This window comes from Ruditapes philippinarum, unplaced genomic scaffold (genome assembly GCF_026571515.1).
Source record: "Ruditapes philippinarum isolate M1 unplaced genomic scaffold, ASM2657151v2 ctg63_1_1_1_1, whole genome shotgun sequence".
Taxonomy (NCBI): Eukaryota; Metazoa; Mollusca; class Bivalvia; order Venerida; family Veneridae; genus Ruditapes; species Ruditapes philippinarum.
In genome coordinates this window covers 247,654-269,111 of record NW_026866221.1, presented here as the reverse complement: position 1 = coordinate 269,111, position 21,458 = coordinate 247,654, and the positions used below count along the sequence as shown (strand labels likewise).

General features: G+C 32.3%; 1 protein-coding gene across 2 annotated transcripts in view; it reads left to right on the top strand.

Moving 5' to 3' along the window:
- LOC132731792 (centlein-like) overlaps positions 1 to 21,458 on the top strand; it is a 151,999-nt gene that overhangs the window by 117,913 nt on the left and 12,628 nt on the right. For both annotated transcript variants that reach the window (XM_060718050.1, XM_060718051.1), the window contains 7 exons: positions 736 to 887; positions 7,953 to 8,084; positions 9,309 to 9,440; positions 10,215 to 10,312; positions 12,488 to 12,596; positions 20,518 to 20,577; positions 21,332 to 21,427. In XM_060718050.1, the coding sequence (XP_060574033.1) occupies positions 736 to 887; positions 7,953 to 8,084; positions 9,309 to 9,440; positions 10,215 to 10,312; positions 12,488 to 12,596; positions 20,518 to 20,577; positions 21,332 to 21,427 (779 nt within the window). The remainder of the gene's footprint in view (positions 1 to 735; positions 888 to 7,952; positions 8,085 to 9,308; positions 9,441 to 10,214; positions 10,313 to 12,487; positions 12,597 to 20,517; positions 20,578 to 21,331; positions 21,428 to 21,458) is intronic.

Genomic DNA, 21,458 nt, shown 5'->3' with positions numbered 1-21,458 from the left:
TAAATAATTCCAGGTTTACATAAAAATATCAGTAATAAAAGTGATGTTGCCTTTTACAACATTTATAAATCCAGAAATAGAGGGTATACATCTATATTTTTGTGAAGTATTTGAAACTAGATTTATATTCAATGCTACATGAAGACAATCATTTAGACCCAGGAGAATAGTTGAGCTATTTTTCTCACCTTTGTGTCAACATTGGCTTAACATTAACCAAGGTTTTGTATGGAACTTCATATCTCATCACTGGTAAATTAACTATATTATCTGGATCATATTTCAAGGTCCCTGTCCGAGAACTTTTATTTTGGCTGAATTATTACCTATGTGAACTGAAAAATAGTTATGTGTAAAAACCACAGAAGATATTCTTTGAATCTTCACACTAAGTCTTATCTGATTGGTACCATAAATCTAGCATAGAAATTTAGTTAAATTTTATATCCTTTTGCAACTAAAACACTTTTGTTACATCTTTTTTCAGTGAAGGTATTACCGGTATTTTGAAATATCACATGACTTTATTAGTTGGTTGCTTACACCAAGATACACATCTCACGGAATTATTACCTTTCCTGAATGTAAAACATTTTAGTTAAAGTATTTACCAATGATGCTTTACTTTACTTCAAAATCTATTGTACCTATGATTTGGCACAATTTTATGGGCATTGTTTCATTGTAGAAATATAGGTATCAAACTAATATGTTATATTTTGTTTCATTTATTAGCTCCTGCTGCCATGTATAAAGATATTGCCACATCCCCTATAGCATGTTCACCTGTTAGAGAATCTACAGGTCAGAGAAAATCTCCTGCTTACAAAGCTATTGTTAGACAGTTACAACCAATGAAACAAAGAGTTGGCTATCTCCAACAACAGGTTTTTTATTTGATTTATTTCTTGTCTGTAAATTTCTTTTTTTTATAATAGTTTTTAGCTCGACTATTCGAAGAATATGAGAGCTATTGTAGTCGCCCCAGCGTCGGCATCCGCGTCGGCGTCTGTGTTGGTTAAAGTTTTTTGTAAATTCAAATATCTCAATTATTGCTTGAGATATTCAATTGAAACTTACAATACTTATTTATAGTAACAATGTACATCAGATTGACAAGTTGGATAACTCTGCCTACAATATTTACAGAATTATGCCCCTTTTTAACTTAGAAATTTTGGTTAAAGTTTTTTGTAAAGTCAAATATCTCAATTATTGCTTGAGATATTCAATTGAAACTTACAATACTTATTTATAGTAACAATGTACATCAGATTGACAAGTTGGATAACTCTGCCTATAATATTTACAGAATTATGCCCCTTTACAACTTAGAAATTTTGGTTAAAGTTTTTTTGTAAAGTCAAATATCTCAATTATTGCTTGAGATATTGAATTGAAATTTACAGTACTTTTTTATAGTAACAATGTACATCAGTTTGCAAAATTGCATAACTCTGCCTGCAATATTTGCAGAATTATTTGTCCCTTTGAAACTTAGAAATTTTGGTAAATGGTTAAAGGTCCTTGAAACTTTACACATGTACTTAGGGTCATAATTGGAGAGTCATAATTGTATGTCACTGACCAAGTTCCATAACTCTACTCGCATTTAGGCTGATTCATCTCCCCTTTTCTACTTAGTCTCTTGGTTAATGTTTACATGCAAGTTTTACATATCTCAATAACTATTAAAGATATTTATTTAAAACTTCACATATGCATTTAGGATCATAATTGTAGGTCACTGACCAAGATCCATAATTCTATCTTGCATTTAGGCTGATTTTTCTCCCCCTTTTCAACTTAAAAATTCATGGTAAAGTTTTGCTTGTAAGCTGTTATCTCCATAACTACTGAAGAGTTTGTGCCTTTTTGGGGACATTTTTATGCATTCATAATAATAAAGCAGTGATTTACTTGATAAAACATCTTAATACAAGCCTTTGTACCTTTTCGGTCAATTGTATGTATTCATAGTTAATTAGCATTATTATACTCAATAAAACACCCTTGTGACAACTTTTTGAATAGTAGAGCCAATACTGTCCTCCGACAGTTCTTGTCATTTGATGTTCCTACTGTTTACATGATCTACTTAGGAAACTGGCTAAGTTATAAAAAAAAACATTATTTTATTGACAGCTGTCGAATTCAATTTTGATTGTATAAATGATTGAGAATTGCAGCAAGTTGTAAAATGAAGTAACAACAGTTCTATGTGATTTTTGATGACACAAAGTGTCATCAGTGTTGAAGCCAAATAGACAACATGCTTTCCAAAACATCTACCCAATTTGTTGAGATGTATTTTATATACATACAGTTAAACTTCTTTCACTCGAACTCAGATTGCTCAAATACCTCCCTTCCCTCGAACTCATTGCCCCGTCACAGCAAAATTCCTTTATAATATATATTGTTCTACCTCGGAAGGCTCGAACACTGATCGCCCGAACTCTCAAAGCTGATATCTGGTCCCTTCGGCAGAAATATAGTGAAAATCACATCTTTTTGGTTGAACACAAAATGACAACAAAGCTACGGGTCAAAATGTTCTAAAAAAGTGTCAGCCGGCTACACATGTTTTTAACATCTCGTGATCGTAATAAAGGCAATTAAGGTTAATTGATACAAAATTAGAGGTGATGTAACTGATTTGTTTATGATAATATTGTTTATTTGCCGTCTTTGATAACAATTAAAAGAAAATAACTCTTGAAATAAGTCAATAAAAAGTTGCGTTTATCTGGTGACGTTAAACTGGAAGGCTTTAATTACAGCCGTGGTGCATGTAATGTGAATTGTAAAAGTGTGATCGGTTATCTATAGACTGATAATTGTATGTGTGTTTTTTAGCTCGACTTTTTTTTTTTTGAAAAAAAAAGTAGAGGTATTGTTATAGTCGGGTCGGCGTTGCCGTTGCCGTCCGCAAACTTGTACCTGGATCATAACTTTTTTATTTCTTGGTGTATTGTCTTCATACTTGGCCACAACAACCCTTGGGACAAGACCTTTTAGTAGACCACACTAACCTTGACCTTCATCCATAAATGACCTTGACCTTCAAGGTTAAAAGTCCAATTTTTGCTTGTTCATGCTGTTATTGGCTGTAACTTTGTTATTTTTGAATGGATTGTCTTCAAACTTGAACATAATAATCTTCAAGGATATCCCTTAAAAATAACCTGCCAGACCTTGACCTTCACTCATAAATGACCTTGACTTTGAAGGTCAAATTATTGAAATTTTCATTTTTTTGGCTATTATTGGCTGTAACTTTGTTATTTTTGAATGGATTGTCTTCAAACTTGAACATAATTATCTTCAGGGATATCCCTTAAAAATAACTAGACAGACCTTGACCTTCACTCATAAATGACCTTGACTTTGAAGGTCAAATTATTGAAATATTCATTTTTTTTGGCTATTATTGGCTGTAACTTTGTTATTTTTGAATGGATTGTCTTGAAACTTGAACATAATAATCTTCAAAGATAACTGTTAAAAATATACCGAAAGACCTTGACCTTCACTCATTAATGACATTGTCTTTGAAGGTCAAATTATTGAAATTTTCATTGTTTTGGCGGTAACTGACTGTAACTTTGCTATTATTGAAGGGATCAACTTCATATTATAACAGAACATTCTTAAGGACCAGACCTTGTTGTTTATCAAACCCAAATTTGCTTGGGCTCTTTAATGACCTTGACCTTGAAGGTTAAATTACTGAATTTTCTCAGATTTGTGCATTAAATGACCATAATTATATATTTATTGGTGTGTGTGTATATATATATATTTACAACAACAACAAAAACAACAACAACAAGAATTGCGTAATGTTTCTATTCTATTTATAGAATTGCGTCATTGTTTCTATTTATAGAATTGCGTCATTGTTTCTATTTATAGAATTGCGTCATTGTTTCTATTATAGAAATTGCGTCATTGTTGCTATTTTTAGAAATTGCGTCATTGTTTCTATTTATAGAAATTGGTCATTGTTGCTATTTATAGAAATTGCGTCATTGTTGCTATTTATAGAAATTGCGTCATTGTTTCTATTTTTAGAAATTGCGTCATTGTTGCTATTTTTAGAAATTGTGTCATTGTTTCTATTTATAGAAATTGCGTCATTGTTGCTATTTTTAGAAATTGCGTCAGTGTTTCTATTTTTAGAAATTGCGTCATGTTGCTATTTTTAGAAATTGCGTAATGTTGCTATTTTTAGAAATTGCGTAATGTTGCTATTTTTATGAATTGCGTAATGTTTCTATTCATATATATATACAAAATATATAAACAAAACTAATGTGACAAGACAGACCAACTAAATTTATAAAAAGGAAACGTTAAGATATGTTCAAACCTTTCTATGTTTGCGTTTAGAAAAAGTAAAAAGTCAAGCGTTGCCCCCGCCCGGCGGTGGCTCTTGTTGTAAATGACTACAAATAAATGCTGTTGTTAAATTTTGTTTATTTATTTATTTACTTTTTTTTATGCCCCCGGGCATTTAGTGATTGAACCGTCCGTCCGTCTGTCCGTACGAGGTTAACCTTGAACGGCAAGTTGGATTTTTCTAAAGTTCTACCTGTACTAATGGCTTCTAAGTTTACACACTTACTAATCAATACAAAGTACATGATCTTGGCAAGTTACATAACTCTGGCTTTCATATTTACCAAGTTATTGCCCTTTTCAGCACTTAGAAAATGAATATTGGTTAACCTAAAACGGCAAGTTGGAAATATCTTAAGTTCTATCTATACTAATGGCTTTATAATTTCCACACTTACTTATCAATACAAAGTACATGATATTGCCAAGTTATATAACTGTGTCATCCATATTTCCCAGTTATTTCCCTTTTTTCACTTTGAAAATAGGGCCTTGTCTGGTTAACCTATTTCAGCAAGTTGGATTGATCTTAAATTTCTCCTAATTGCTTAATTTCTTTAATGATATCTTTCATATTTAGTAGGTGGATACCTTTGATGGTCCTCTAATTTTTTGTGGAGTAAGCGGTCTCTAGGGTCAAGGTCAAGGTCACTGGTTTAAAAAATAAATATAAACATTTTTGCTCATACAGCCTTTATATTTTATGTGATGTCTTAGTTTAATACAAACATGCTAAGGGTCCTCCTTCTTTGGGTGTAGTAAGGGGTCATTTGGGTCAAGGTCAATGTTACCAATGTCAAGGTCACCAATGTTAAAAATAGATTTTTACAGGTGTATTGACCTTATTCTATAGACAGATGTTATTTATAATTGATAGAAATATATACTTTGTTGGAGTTAGTGGTCAGTTGGGTCAAGGTCACTTGTGCTATAAATAGATTTTTACACTTTTGCCCATACAGCTTTTATTTATTGACAGATGTATTTCATATTTGGTAGGAAGATAACTTACATAGAATTCTTCCTTTTGATGGAGTAAGGGGTCAGTTGGGTCAAGGTCACCAGTGCTAAAAATAGATTTTGACACTTTTGCCCATACAGCCTTTATTTATTGACAGATGTATTTCATATTTGGTAGGAAGATAACTTACATGGTATTCTTCTTTTTGATAGAGTTAGGGGTCAATTGGTTAAGGTCACCAGTGCTAAAAATAGATTTTTACACTTTTGCCCATACAGCCTTTATTTATTGACAGATGTATTTCATATTTGATAGGAAGATAACTTACATGGTAATCTTCTTTTGGATATAGTTAGGGGTCAGTTCGGTCAAGGTCACCAGTACTCAAAATAGATTTTTACACTTTTGCCCATACAGCCTTTATTTAATGACAGATGTATTTCATATTTGGTAGGAAGATAACTTGCATGAAGTTGAATATTTTTCAACTTTACAAGTCAGAGCAATGAATAGGCAACTTATATTTTTCACAATTACAAAATGCCATGACTTTGTCAAGCTATATAACTTGTGTTTACAATTTTATGGCATTTTTTCTGTCCATTACTGAGTGAATGTGTAAACATTTTTTGAAATATTGCTACTGACAAGAATCTGAGCCGGGGGCATTTCTGTTTAACAAACACGTTCTTGTTTTTAATATTTTATTTATCCATTGTTTAAAAATAAAATTTATCCCATAATAGACAGATAAATATATTTTGAACAAGTTAGGTAAATGATTGCCCAATCAAACTCGACCAATTACAATATGCATGAATATAGATTAACACAATGTACCGTTTATACTCATTTAAAAACACTGGGGTAATAATTCCTGATATTTAAAAGAAATTACATATTCGACAAACAGACATACTAGCAAACAATTATAATGACGTATTTATCATTTGACTGATGTAAGCTGGAAAACAGTTATGCCTATGTCCTACGTGGAAATAGTTCAACCTCGTTTGGCTCGAATTACAGATCTCTCAACCACATTTGAACAGGCCCTCCGAGTTCGAGCGAACGAAGTTCGACTGTATATTAAGGCAGCAAAATGTGTACTCAGTTTATAGAGATGTATTTTATATACATACATTAGGGCAGCAAAATATGCACTCAATTTATAGAGATGTATTTTAAATACATACATAAGAGCAGCAAAATATGTACTCAATTTATAGAGATGTATAATATATACATATATATTAAGGCGGCAAAATATGTACTCAATTTATAGAGATGTATTTTATATACATATATTCGGGCAGAAAATATGTACATGATTTATAGAGATGTATTTTATATACATACATTAAGGCAGCAAAATGTGTACTCAGTTTATAGAGATGTACTTTATATACATACATTTGGGCAATTTATAGAGATGTATTTTATATACATACATTAGGGCAGCAAAATATACACTCAATTTATAGAGATGTATTTTAAATACATACATAAGAGCAGCAAAATATGTACCCAATTTATAGAGATGTATTTTATATACATATATTAAGGCAGCAAAATATGCACTCAATTTATAGAGATGTATTTTAAATACATACATAAGAGCAGCAAAATATGTACTCAATTTATAGAGATGTATTTTATATACATACATTAGGGCAGAAAATATGTACTCAATTTATAGAGATGTATTTTATATATATACATAAGGGCAGCAAAATATGTACTCAGTTTATAGAGATGTATTTAATATACATATTTAAGAGCAGCAAAATGTGTACTCAATTTATAGAGATGTATTTTATATCCATAATTATATAAGGGCAGCAAAATATGTACTCAATTTATAGAGATGTATAATATATACATACATAAGGGCAGCAAAATATGTACTCTGTTTATAGAGATGTATTTAATATACATATTAATGAGCAGCAAAATGTGTACTTAATTTATAGAGATGTATTTTATATCCATAATTATATAAGGGCAGCAAAATATGTACTCAATTTATAGAGATGTATTTTATATACATAAATAAGGGCAGCAAACATGTACTCAATTTTTAGAGATGTATTTTATATACATATATAAGGGCAGTAAAATGTGTACTCAATTTATAGAGATGTATTTTATATACATAAATAAGGGCAGCAAACATGTACTCAATTTATAGAGATGTATTTTATATACATACATTTGGGCAGCAAAATATGTACTCTGTTTATAGAGATGTATTTTATATACATATATAAGGGCAGTAAAATGTGTACTCAATTTATAGAGATGTATTTTATATACATATATAAGGGCAGCAAAATGTGTACTCAATTTATAGAGATGTATTTTATATACATATATAAGGGCAGCAAAATGTGTACTCAATTTATAGAGATGTATTTTATATACATAAATAAGGGCAGCAAAATGTGTACTCAATTTATAGAGATGTATTTTATATACATAAATAAGGGCAGCAAACATGTACTCAAATTATAGAGATGTTTTTTATATACATACATTAGCGCAGCAAACATGTACTTAATTTATAGAGATGTATTTTATTGATTAGGTACTTACATTACGAGAGTCTAGGGCAGCTGCTTTAAAACAGGTTGATGAACTTAAAGAGTCGAACACACAACTTCAGGCTGACCTTACACTAGCTAACCAAAGACAGAGGGTTTCCAAACAAAGTATTCAGGTGAGCATATATTGTAGATATATTTCTTTGCTCCTCTTTATAATGTACAACTTGCTCAATGTGTGTGTGTGTTTATGTTTTTATATGTGTGTGTGCGTGTGTGTTTGCGTGTGTGTACATGGGTGTGTGTTGAGTTGCTGAATTTTAACTTAAAAATTACTTATATAACAAAATTAATACTTTTTCTTGTATACAGCAGCCGGAGCTTATCAATGAAACAAATAATTTTAGTTATTAATTGTTTTGTGAACAAAATTGTATCTACCTATTATGATTAATGCACTTAAAGGTCTTCTTCCATTACAGCTGAAATATGCTGAAATCTGTGTAAAAAAATGAGGCAAACAAATACTGTTGAAATATTAGCCATTTTAGCTTTACCTTTTCCCCCATGAGCATATTGTGAAAAATGGCCATTTTCATTGAAAAGCCTCCTCTTACAAGTTCTTACAAGTTCAAACTGCTATGAAACTATGAAAAATGCTTCAATACTAATCAAACTTGGCACAAATGTTGACTGGACCATTGCCTTTGTAACGACATGCTCAGTCTTAAATTTCCTGTTACCATGGCAATGAGGGGACATCTCAAAATTGCCAAAAATCACTATTTTGCCTCGATTTTTTCCATCAAAATTTATTTCAAAGTGCTGCAACTTCTGAAGGGATTGAGATAGAGTCAAAGGCTTTTCAGCGTTGGTTACACGTTACCTTATGATCGACCTGGGGTCATTTTAAGCCTCTCACAAGTCCAAAATTTTCTTGGCCATGAGGGGGATGTGCCCCCCTTCAAACCCCCCAAACAGAAGGGGGCACATCCCCTTCTGGCAACCCCCTGATGTATCTTCTGGATGGGGGGCGGCGCCGAAAAAGTGCTCACTGTTTTTAGCAACATTTCTCAAACGAAAACATGTGTTTGGGGCCCAAATAGGACATATTTTCACTATTTCAGGCCTTAAAAAAAGGGGGGGGGTTCAAAGTGCGTTATTTCGCGTATATACATGTATGAGGTAATGGGTTAATAATGTTGTTGTTACTGAAAATCCTTTCAAACAAACAAACATACACATAATGTTTTGTATAGAAGAGATATTAAAGAATTGGTAAGTCAAAATACAAATTAGTAAACTGTAAGTTTATTTATTTATGAGCATGGACATTAGTGATTGATAAAATCCTGTTTATTTTATGATACATGCATATTTGATTTATTTTCCGTGTACAGAAGTTGAACAATGACCTGGACAAGATGCATCAAGATAAGAAAGAAATTGAAGTAAAACTGACCCAGAAAATGGACAACATAGAGACCGGACATTCAGAACATGATTGGAAAATACTGGATGCTAGACTCAAGGTAAATAGTTACCAAGTATAGGGAAATACAATATATACATTTTTAGGTTTTTATACAGTTTGTAAAATATCAAAATATTAGAGGAAATGTGTAGTATATATATATATATCTTATAGTGTTTGTGTAATGTCTTGTGACTATAATTCCTTTTGTATTTTCAAGATTTCTTAATTTGATCTTGTCAAATTAATTTGCAAATGTCAGCAATTATGTTAAATATTTTGTTTATTAAAAAAAAATCAATTTTTACTATGACTTAAGTGTGCTTATTTTTTTTATTGTAAATTAGTGTTGTTTTTTTTGTACTATCTAATGTAATTAAAGTGCTTCTGCTGATAGCTTATGGCACTTTAAGTCACTCTTTAAATTAAATTCAGTCACAATAATAGATATGTAAGAAAATATAACCTTGATAAAATTTTGAATATATAAGATTTTCTTTAATTTTGTTTGTCTGCAGTTATGTTGCTCAAATTGTAAACTATAGTTTACATTAATACATACGTATGTGAATATTAAAAAATTATTGTTGTAGAAAGATTTTGAATATATAAGATTTTCTTTAATTTTGTATGTCTGCAGTTATGTTGATCAAATTATAAACAATAATTTACATATGTATGTGAATATTAAAAAAACTATTGTTGAAGAAATTTATGTGTCTAGGACTTGTAAATGGGTTGTCTGCAAATAAACACAATTTAACTGCAAATTAGCACACTTAATTTGCTATAATTTATTTAATATTATGAAAGAATACAATTATGTTAACAGAGTTGCAGTAATGAGTTGTCAAGACAGAATAATGTAGTTCGACAATTGAAGCAAGAAAATGAACAACTTACAGATCAAGTGAAAATTTTACACGACAAGTAAGTAAAATATCAAATAATTAAAATATATTAAAATAGATTTGAATAACAAAAGTGATTATAGTCTGTCCCATTAAAAATGGAAAAAAACTTCAGCCTGATATGAATTAGCAAAACAAGGTTGAATAAAATTTAACCATTTTTTGTAAACAAAAAAAAGTCACCCTTCAGATTTTTCAGGATTTTTCTCTAAAGTGTCTACTTTTCTTGTAAAAGAAAAGAATGATGTCTATACGGCAAGTCTCTGTTGTTTATTTTCCGTAGCCATTGCCAAAGTACTCTTCATTTGAAGATGAATGGGGAAAAAGCATGTGTCCTGATTCTAAAATGTACAAGAAATTCTCGGGGTCATTTCATGATTATTTTACAAATTTGGATCTACAAGATGTAACAGGTTAGTTTCAATGACTGATGCAAAACTTTAAAAAAAAGCAACAAGAACATCGAGTCTCATGGCTTAGAAATTGCACTTACTTATAAGCGGAATAGAATCCCTATGAATTTAGTAAGAGACCTTTATAAACGTCATGACAGATTCACATTCGAAAGATTCCTTCATTGCCAGTTTCTATCCACAGTTCAGTAAATCCCATTTTGGGCTTTAAAACTGCTGAATGACTTGATGACTCCTAATAGAGTCCTAAACTTATGAACTATGATCCAGATTTTTATAATCTTCCATTTAACAAATGAAATATGTAAATGAAACACATCATAATTCAGTATGTTCCATTTCCATAATTCAAGAACGGCCCATCAATTTCAGTTGTGTATATCATAATAATTATATAAATCTTTTGTATGTTAGAATTTATAAAGCGGTTACTAATGTTTCACTTCAAATGATTTTAATTGTTTTATACAATGGTTTGCTAGTAAAATTGTCGTTTTGAAACCAATTTTGTTCTCACTTTTCATTAAAATAATGATAACATTTAGCTATTGATCAGTAAGTAAATAAGAATAATCAAATTTTTATTATTGTCAAGTACATTTCATGCTTATTGTGAGATGAACCCTAAATGGCATCAGTATGGGGGCTGCCATTTTGAAATGGACGTCAGGTTACTTGAAAAAAATGTAATTTTAACTATATTACTGACTTTTTAAAAAAATAAACATGCCTAGATATATTGACGTCAGGGTTAACATGACATAAATTTAAATGATTGTACTATTATATTTAACAAAAAATGGAATATTCAAATTTGGTGGAAGAGCCTATAGTTATGAGTTACAATATGTTACTTTAACAGAGTGAGTAATGATATAAGGTAAATGAGGAGTTACAATATATTACCTGTTACAGAGCAAATATTGATATATAAGGTAAATGAGGAGTTACAATATATTACCTGTTACAGAGTGAATATTGATATATAAGGTAAAAGAGGAGTTACAATATATTACCTGTTACAGAGCAAATATTGATATATAAGGTAAAAGAGGAGTTACAATATATTACCTGTTACAGAGCAAATATTGATATATAAGGTAAATGAGGAGTTACAATATATTACCTGTTACAGAGTGAATATTGATATATATGGTAAATGAGGAGTTACAATATATTACCTGTTACAGAGTGAATATTGATATATAAGGTAAATGAGGAGTTACAATATATTACCTGTTACAGAGTGAATATTGATATATAAGGTAAATGAGGAGTTACAATATATTACCTAGTACAGAGCAAATATTGATATATAAGGTAAATGAGGAGTTACAATATATTACCTGTTACAGAGCAAATATTGATATATAAGGTTAATGAGGAGTTACAATATATTACCTGTTACAGAGTGAATATTGATATATAAGGTAAATGAGGAGTTACAATATATTACCTGTTACAGAGCAAATATTGATATATAAGGTAAATGAGGAGTTACAATATATTACCTAGTACAGAGCAAATATTGATATATAAGGTAAATGAGGAGTTACAATATATTACCTGTTACAGAGCAAATATTGATATATAAGGTAAATGAGGAGTTACAATATATTACCTGTTACAGAGCAAATATTGATATATAAGGTAAATGAGGAGTTACAATATATTACCTGTTGATATATAAGGTAAATGAGGAGTTACAATATATTACCTGTTACAGAGTGAGTATTGATATATAAGGTAAATGAGGAGTTACAATATATTACCTGTTACAGAGTGAATAGAGCAGAGAGAGACAGCAGTCAGAAGAGAACCTTGTTAGAGGACCAGAGGTCAAGGGTCAAACAAGCTTTAGAAAGTGCGAAAGCTGATGCAGATTCTCTTGTAAGTAACAAGTAGATTTTGTACTATAAACATACATTGTTATTGTTTTGCTTTTTCCATTAGTTATAGAACATGTAACCTATATACATGTATAACCAGTGTCATATTTATGATGTAGTCTGCACATGGGTGATGATGAGCAAGTTATAATTATCACAATTTTTCATTGGCATTGTACAAACAGAGAAAAGAGCATAGGTATAATGTGTGTTTTACATTTGTGAGTCACAGATGGGAAAACTTTTTTTATGAAGTAAAATAAAAGATATTGTTTTCTGCAATGTCATGATGCTGTTACAATAAATAAAAACAAAAACTAAAGAAGGTACTATTGCATGTTAGTTGTTTTATCTACACACTTTGTATGACAAGCAAATTTTGTTAAAGGAATCTGAAATGGGAACCTTACATTTGGAGACCTTTGTGGCTGATTAGCTTGGACAAAATTATTCATTATTTAAAGGAAAAGTTCAAAATATGTACTGACTAAATAAGGAAACAGTACAGACCATGATTAAGCAGAGTTGTATATTTTATATGGGAATTTATGTGTCAACATGGTAGAATAATAAACTACAACTCCTGGCGTAGGTTCATCAATTTAATTGTAGTATATACGAAGAAAAAGCAACAAAATCTCAATAAAGAATGAAAGGAACTTAATAAAAAGATATTTCCTATCAAAAATTATATTAGATATACAAATAGAATTTATGTATTGAGTAGACGCAGTATAATCTCTCATAAGAGAATAAAGATCAAGTGATCTGGAGAAGGTAAGTTCGTGGGAATTTGGAAGAAAGGAAATGTTAAAAACCAATGTAAAACTTTCTCTCAAATCTCTTTCATACAACATACAACAAGATTTGACATACAAAAACAGTTCACAAAATTGCACGAGGTACACACATGGTTGAATTGTCTTTGACATTTCTGTGAATTTCCACTAATAAGCATACGTTACGGAACCATCCGATACAATACAATAGGAGACAATAACAGACACCATGGAGACAAACGACAATTTACGCATGCACGGACATTAAGTATACTTTTCCTGCAGCTAATTGATGAACAGTGCACGGCAAAATGAACAATTAATATAACAAATAAATCGACCTGTGTCATTCTCCTCTGCTAGGAGAAAAATGGCTCCTGACATTTTATTAACATATAAAACAGTTGTCTCAAAACTGCTGTACATATTATAATTAAAAAATAAAAAAACGGAACAAAATTTATTTTGCATTATAAAAATCGGAAGTGCTTTTGAAAATAACATGTTTCTATAACATGTGTAACATATGAATTTATAGAACAGTAGTACAATGCTTAAATATAAATCAGTTTTATATGAAACATTGCTGATACATTTAAAGGTTCAACTGGCAACTAAATATATGTAACTCTAGCTTAAAAATAAAGGTATTTACCTAAAATAATTAATTTAAAAGTATAGGAAATAAAGGGTCATTGTATAAGCTCAGTTTGATGTTGGCTAAATACTGCTGAAAATAAAGGTATGAGCTCAGTTTAACTGAATTTTAAGGTTTGAACTAAATTTATCTGAAATTAAAGGTAAACCCTTAGTTTAACTGAAATTATACCTTAAATTTCGAGTGTAAGACAAAAGCCCTCCCGGAAAAAGCCCTCCTGTCCAAAAATGTCAAGGCAGACAAAAGCTCTCCCGTGAAAATGACAGGGCGGACAAGAGTCCTCCTGTGAAAGTAACAAGGCAGACAAAAGCCCTCACGGAACAAAAACATATAAGTATGTTAAATATCTGTGTTTTTAGCTCACCTGAGCAATGCTCAGGGTGAGCTATTGTGATGGCCCTGTGTCCGTCGTGCGTCGTTTCACATAAACAACATCTCCTCTGAAACCAATGACTGCACATCAACCAAACTTTACAGAAATGATCCTTGGGTGGTCCCCTTTCAAAGTTGTTCAAATGGTTCCGGTCTGTTGCATATGTAGGTCATAGGGCCAGAAAAGGATTTCAAAAAACACAAAATTAAATAATCTTCTTGTCTGAAAGTACATGGGCCAGAGCTTTGATTTTTGGTATATGGTATCATCTATGGGTCCTCTACCAAAGTTGTTCAAATTTTGTCCCTAGTCAGTAGTGTCAAAATTGGCCCTGCCCCGGGGGGGTCATAGGTTTTTCCTTATATGTATATAGTAAAATCTAAAAAAATCTTCTTCTCTGATTTAGCAAAGGCTACAGATTAGATATTTGACATGAAACATTGTGTGGTAGACCTCTATCAAGATTGTTCAAATAATGGCCCTAGGGTCAAAATTGGCCCCGCCCCGGGGGGTCATTGATTTTCATTACATACAAAATATTATAGTGAAAACTTGAAAATCTTCTGGTCTGAAAGTAAATGGCCTAGAGCTTTGATATTTGACTATGGTATCATCTGAAGGTCCAATACCAAAGTTGTACAAATTTTGTCCCTAGTGTCAAAATTGACCCGCCCTGGGGGGTCATAGGTTTTTCTAATATGTATATAGTAAAACATAAAAAAATCTTCTTCTCTGAATTGGCAAAGGCTACAGGTAAGATATTTGGCATGAAACATTGTGTGGTAGACCTCTACCAAGATTGTTCAAATAATGGCCCTCGGGTCAAAATTGGCCCCGCCCTCGGGGGTCATTGATTTCCATTATATACATATAGTGCAAACTTGAAAAATCTTCTGGTCTGAAAGTAAATGGCCTAGAGCTTTGATATTTGGTCTATGGTATCATCTATAGGTCCAAAACCAAAGTTGTTCAAATTTTGTTCCTAGAATTAAAATCAGCCCCGCCCTGGGGGGTCATAGGTTTTTCCTTATATGTATATTGTAAAACCTAAAAAAAATTTACTTTTCTGAATTTGTAAAGGCTACAGGTTAGATATTTGGCATGAAACAATGTTAAGTTGACCTCTACCAAGATTGTTCAAATAATGGCCCAGGGGTCAAAATTGGCCCTGCCCCGGGGGGTCATTGATTTTCATTATATACATATTGTGAAAACTTGAAAAATCTTCTTGTCTGAAAGTACATGGGCCAGAGCATTGATTTTTAACCAGGTTTTCCGAAGGAAAAAACTGGTTATTAGATTGAGGTATGTCGGCGGGCGGCGGGCGGCGGGCGGGCGTAAACAATTTCTTCTGTGCGCAACTCCTCCTACATTTCTCAACGGATTTTGACCAAACTTTCACAGAAGCTTTGTCATCAAGTGCCCTGGCGCATATTGTCGGGGTTTTGCGATTAGATAATATTTGACCTAATTATGGCCCTTTGTTTTTTTTCCTTATATAAAATATATAGTGAACAATTTCTTCTGTGCGCAACTCCTCCTACATTTCTCAACAGATTTTGACCAAACTTTCTCAGAAGCTTTGTCATCAAGTGCCCTGTCACATATTGCCAGGGTTTGCAATTGGTATATATTTGACCTAATTATGGCCCTTTGTTTTTTTTTCCTTATATAGAATATATAGTGAACAATTTCTTCTGTGCGCAACTCCTCCTACATTTCTCAACGGATTTTGATCAAACTTTCACAGAAGCTTTGTTATCAAGTGCCTGGCACATATTGTCGGGGTTTTGTGATTGGATAATATTTGACCGAATTATGGCCCTTTGTATATTTTTTCCTTATACAGAATATATAGAGAACAATTTCTTCTGTGCTCAACTCCTCCTACATTTCTCAACGGATTTTGACCAAACTTTCTTAGAAGCTTTGTTATCAAGTGCCTGGCACATATTGTCGGGGTTTTGTGATTGGATAATATTTGACCGAATTATGGCCCTTTGTATATTTTTTCCTTATACAGAATATATAGTGAACAATTTCTACAGTGCGCAACTTCTCCTACATTTCTCAATGGATTTTGACCAAACTTTCACAGAAGCTTTGTCATCAAGTGCCCTGGCGCTCACTAAATTCCCATGTTTCTTCCAAGACATCATTCAAGTATTTTTTTAAAATTGTGAACATACTTTTCTTGATATCGCACAAAACACCACACGCCAATATTGTTGACAAAAGAAAATGACAAGAGACGCAAAAATGCAAAAATTAAGCAAAAATAAAGTACTGTTTACCTTTCTAAAATATTTGGGGAAAAAAGGCGAATAGACAACATAAAATTTCTCAATCATTTTTGTTTGAGGAATATTAAAAAAGCCATAATTCCTCCTAAAAGTTCAATTAAAAACAAATGCCCCTTCATGACAAAGCTTCTGTGAAATATTTTGCTGAAAACCTGGTTGCATCGCATTGCGATGTTCCTTGTTGGTATATGGTATCATCGATGGGTCCTCTACCAAAGTTGTTCAAATTTTGTCCCTAGTGTCGAAATTGGCCCGGCCCCGGGGTCATAGGTTTTTCCTTATATGTATATAGTAAAAACTTGAAAAATCTTCTTGTCTGAAAGTAAATGGCCTAGAGCTTTGATTTTTGGTATATAATATCATCTATGGGTCCAATACCAAAGTTGTACAAATTTTGTCCCTAGTGTCAAAATTGACCCGCCCTGGGGGGTCATAGGTTTTTCTAATATGTATATAGTAAAACATAAAAAAATCTTCTTCTCTGAATTGGCAAAGGCTACAGGTAAGATATTTGGCATGAAACATTGTGTGGTAGACCTCTACCAAGATTGTTCAAATAATGGCCCTCGGGTCAAAATTGGCCCCGCCCTCGGGGGTCATTGATTTCCATTATATACATATAGTGAAAACTTGAAAAATCTTCTGGTCTGAAAGTAAATGGCCTAGAGCTTTGATATTTGGTCTATGGTATCATCTATAGGTCCAAAACCAAAGTTGTTCAAATTTTGTTCCTAGAATTAAAATCAGCCCCGCCCTGGGGGGTCATAGGTTTTTCCTTATATGTATATTGTAAAACCTAAAAAAAATTTACTTTTCTGAATTTGTAAAGGCTACAGGTTAGATATTTGGCATGAAACAATGTAAAGTTGACCTCTACCAAGATTGTTCAAATAATGGCCCAGGGGTCAAAATTGGCCCTGCCCCGGGGGGTCATTGATTTTCATTATATACATATTGTGAAAACTTGAAAAATCTTCTTGTCTGAAAGTAAATGGCCTAGAGCTTTGATTTTTGGTATATGGTATCATCTATGGGTCCTCTACCAAAGTTGTTCAAATTTTGTCCCTAGTGTCAAAATTGGCTCGGCCCGGGGGTCATAGGTTTTTCCTTATATGTATATAGTAAAATCTAAAAAAATCTTCTTCTCTGAATTGGCAAAGGCTACAGATTAGATATTTGGCATGAAACATTGTGTAGTAGACCTCTATCAAGATTGTTCAAATAATGGCCCTAGGGTCAAAATTGGCCCCGCCCCGGGGGGTCATTGATTTTCATTACATACATATAGTGAAAACTTGAAAAATCTTCTTGTCTGAAAGTAAATGGCCTAGAGCTTTGATATTTGGTCTATGGTATCATCTGAAGGTCCAATACCAAAGTTGTTCAAATTTTGTTCCTAGAATTAAATTCGGCCCCGCCCGGGGGGTCATTGATTTTCCCTATATGTATATAGTAAAAACATCTTCTTTTAAAGAACCCAAAGAGCTAGAGCTAAGATATTTAGCATGAAACATCTTCTAATGGGTGTCTACCAAGTTAGTTCAAATAAAAGCCCTGGGGTCAAAATTGGCCCCGCCCCAGGGGGTATTTGATTTTCCCTATGTGCATATGGTAAAAACTTATAAATTTTCTTTTAAAGAATGCAAAGGGCTAGAGCTAAGATATTTAGCATGAAACATGGATGTCTACCAAGTTCGTTCAAATAAGAGCCCTTGGGTCAAAATTGGCCCCGCCCCGGGGGTCATTCATTTTCCTTATACGTTTATAACAAAATCTTAAAAGATCTTTTTTGAAAAAAAAAAAAACAAATAGCTAGAGTTTAGATACTAAGCATGAAACATCTTCTAGTGAGTGTCTTCCAAGTTTGTTCAAATAAAAGCCCTGGGGTCAAAATTGGCCCCGTCCCGGGGGTCATTCATTTTCCTTATATATGTATGACAAAAACTTACAAAATCTTCTTTGAAAAAACTCAAATAGCTAGAGTTTAGATATTAAGCACGAAGCATCTTCTAGTGAGTGTCTACAAAGTTTGTTCAAATAAAAGCCCTGGGGTCAAAATTGGCCCCGTCCCAGGGGACATTGATTTTCCTTATATGTGTATAGCAAAAACTTAAAAATCTTCTTCGAAAAAACCTGAATAGCTAGAGTTCAGATATTAAGCATGAAACATTGTCTAGTAAGTGTCTACAAAGATTGTTCAAATAAAAGCCCTGGGATCAAAACTGGCCCTGCCCCAGGTGTGTCATTGTTTTTAACTATATGTGTAAAGAAAAAAACTTGAAAAAATCTTCTTTTAAAAAACCCAACAAGCTAGACCTTTGATGTTTAGCATGAAACATCTTCTAATGGGTGTCAACCAAGTTTGTTCAAATAAAAGCCCTGGGGTTTAAACTGGCCCCGCTCCGGGGGCCTATATACAGGTGAGCGACTTTGGGCCATCATGGCCCTCTTGTTTTCAATGCACTCAACATATCAAAATTGTAACATATATATTTGTTGTTGTTTTCAATTGGCCTTAGTATGTGTATGACCTAGAACCACCTTTCATTCAAAATATACCTTTCTGAAATGTTTAACGAGGTAACTTTTTACACAAATGTCGTTAAAAACAAACTCCGTTTTAAAAGTAATTAACTCATTACAAGGCACATTATAAATGTCTTGGACTTTTAATTTTAGTTAATTTAAACTTCTTTTCATCATTTATTACTTTATTAATCTTAACTTCATATGGGAATAACTATGCACTTACATATTTTAGCACTTATTATTTAGATGCCAGCCAGGAATGTGCTCAAGCTCACAAAAATACTCATGATTACAATTTTGATGTGTTGAGTGCATTGATAAGAAAATACAAACCATTCAACATACATATATGTATTTGCTGCAGGATGGCTATTTATCCGCCACATTATTTTCAAGGGAAGGCTTTTGTCCACCGAGTCATTTTTACGGGAGGGCTTTTGTCTTCCCCGTCATTTTCACCGGCGGGCTTTTGTCCGTCTTGTCATTTTTGGACAGGAGAGCTTTTGTCCATGAGGGCATTTGTCCTACACTCGAAATTAAAGGTATATTTAAAGATATTCGAAATAAATGCCAAAATACATATATATATATCTGGTACAACTGAATTCGAGATAGAGTTTTAACTATACCTGCAGAAATAAAGATATTATCAATATAATTGACTTTGTAAAGGAGCTAAAAACAAAACACTTTAATGATAATTCATAATCAACACTAAAAAATGTTTACACATTTAAATTGAGTCATTATTCAGAATAAATGTTAATTTAAGCTTTAAATGGGAAAAATACACATAAAATTGATTATGTTAATACAGTGATATTCTGCCATGCTACATTAAATAAATTTCACCATCTAACAACAGCAGTGATTGGTGTTACCCATTCTCCAACAAATTGGTTGTTACCTGTTGTTGAGACGTTCTACTAATATGCTTAATGGGTGAAATATTGTATAGTGGGACCTCTATTATTGTTACATTATTATCAAATAATACCATTTGAGCCGTGTCACGACAAAACCAACATAATGTGTTTGCGACCAGCATGGATCCAGACCAGCCTGCGCATCTGCGCAGTCTGATCAGGATCCATGCTGTTCGCTTACAAACCCTATAACAAGTAGAGAAACTGATAGCAAACAGCATGGATCCTGATTAGACTGCGTGGATGCGCAGTCTGGTCTGGATCCATGCTGGTCGCAAAGCCATTATGTTGGTTTTGTCATGACACGGCTCATTTATTGTAAGTCAAAATTGAACTACCAGTTTTATATTACAGGAACAACTTGAAACAAAGATGAAATTATTACAGGACACAAATGAAAAACAAAAGATACAGGTATGATAAAAAAAAAGATTATTTTCTTAATTCTTTCCTAGATAATTCATTTACATTATTGATTCTTCCTTCCTGAGGTTGGAATTATTGTATATGTGGAAGCAAGTTTAGGCGATTGATACAGTGCATAGACACGTATGTCTCATCTGATCATTTAAACACTACCATGGGATTTGCTGGTGTGATTTCTAATCAAAGCAAATGTTAATTTTGTATAAATCTTATATTTAAAAATTTATATACAGTGAAAGTTGAGAAAACAGGACGCGGAGAATATCTGAACTCTTAATACTGGACGATTTATTTAGTCCCAGAAATTCCCTTTATTAAACTATTGCATTAAACATTGACAATACCGAAATCTATAAAAAACGAAAATCAGACGTTTAAAATCATTATCCAGTACCCAAATGTAAACATATATGGATATAATCGGACTTTATAGTTATGAGGTAACTGCTGTACGTTTTAAATCCAACATGTTTATAGATGCAATAATGTAAAGAATGAAAAAACATGTTATTTTGTATTTTATCATTTCTTTATTTAGCAATATATGATCATAGAAATGCAAATATGCGGGCATCCGTAGTAAGTCATTGGTTGGTACATATGATCCTGAAGAAGGCATTTAGAAAACCGGACAAAAGCCGTCCAGTTTTCTCAACTTTCACTGTTGTATATAAAAATAACAATTGAATATGTGCTGTATTCAATTTATTGAAATGATGAGAATATATTATTTATAATGTAGATTGATTCTTACAAGAAAAGACTTGGAGCTGTAACTAGAGAGAAGAGAGAGTACGAAGACAGGTTTCTTAAACTTACTGCTGAACTCGAGAAAAAGGTACATAACTAATGTATAACTAGAATAAGTT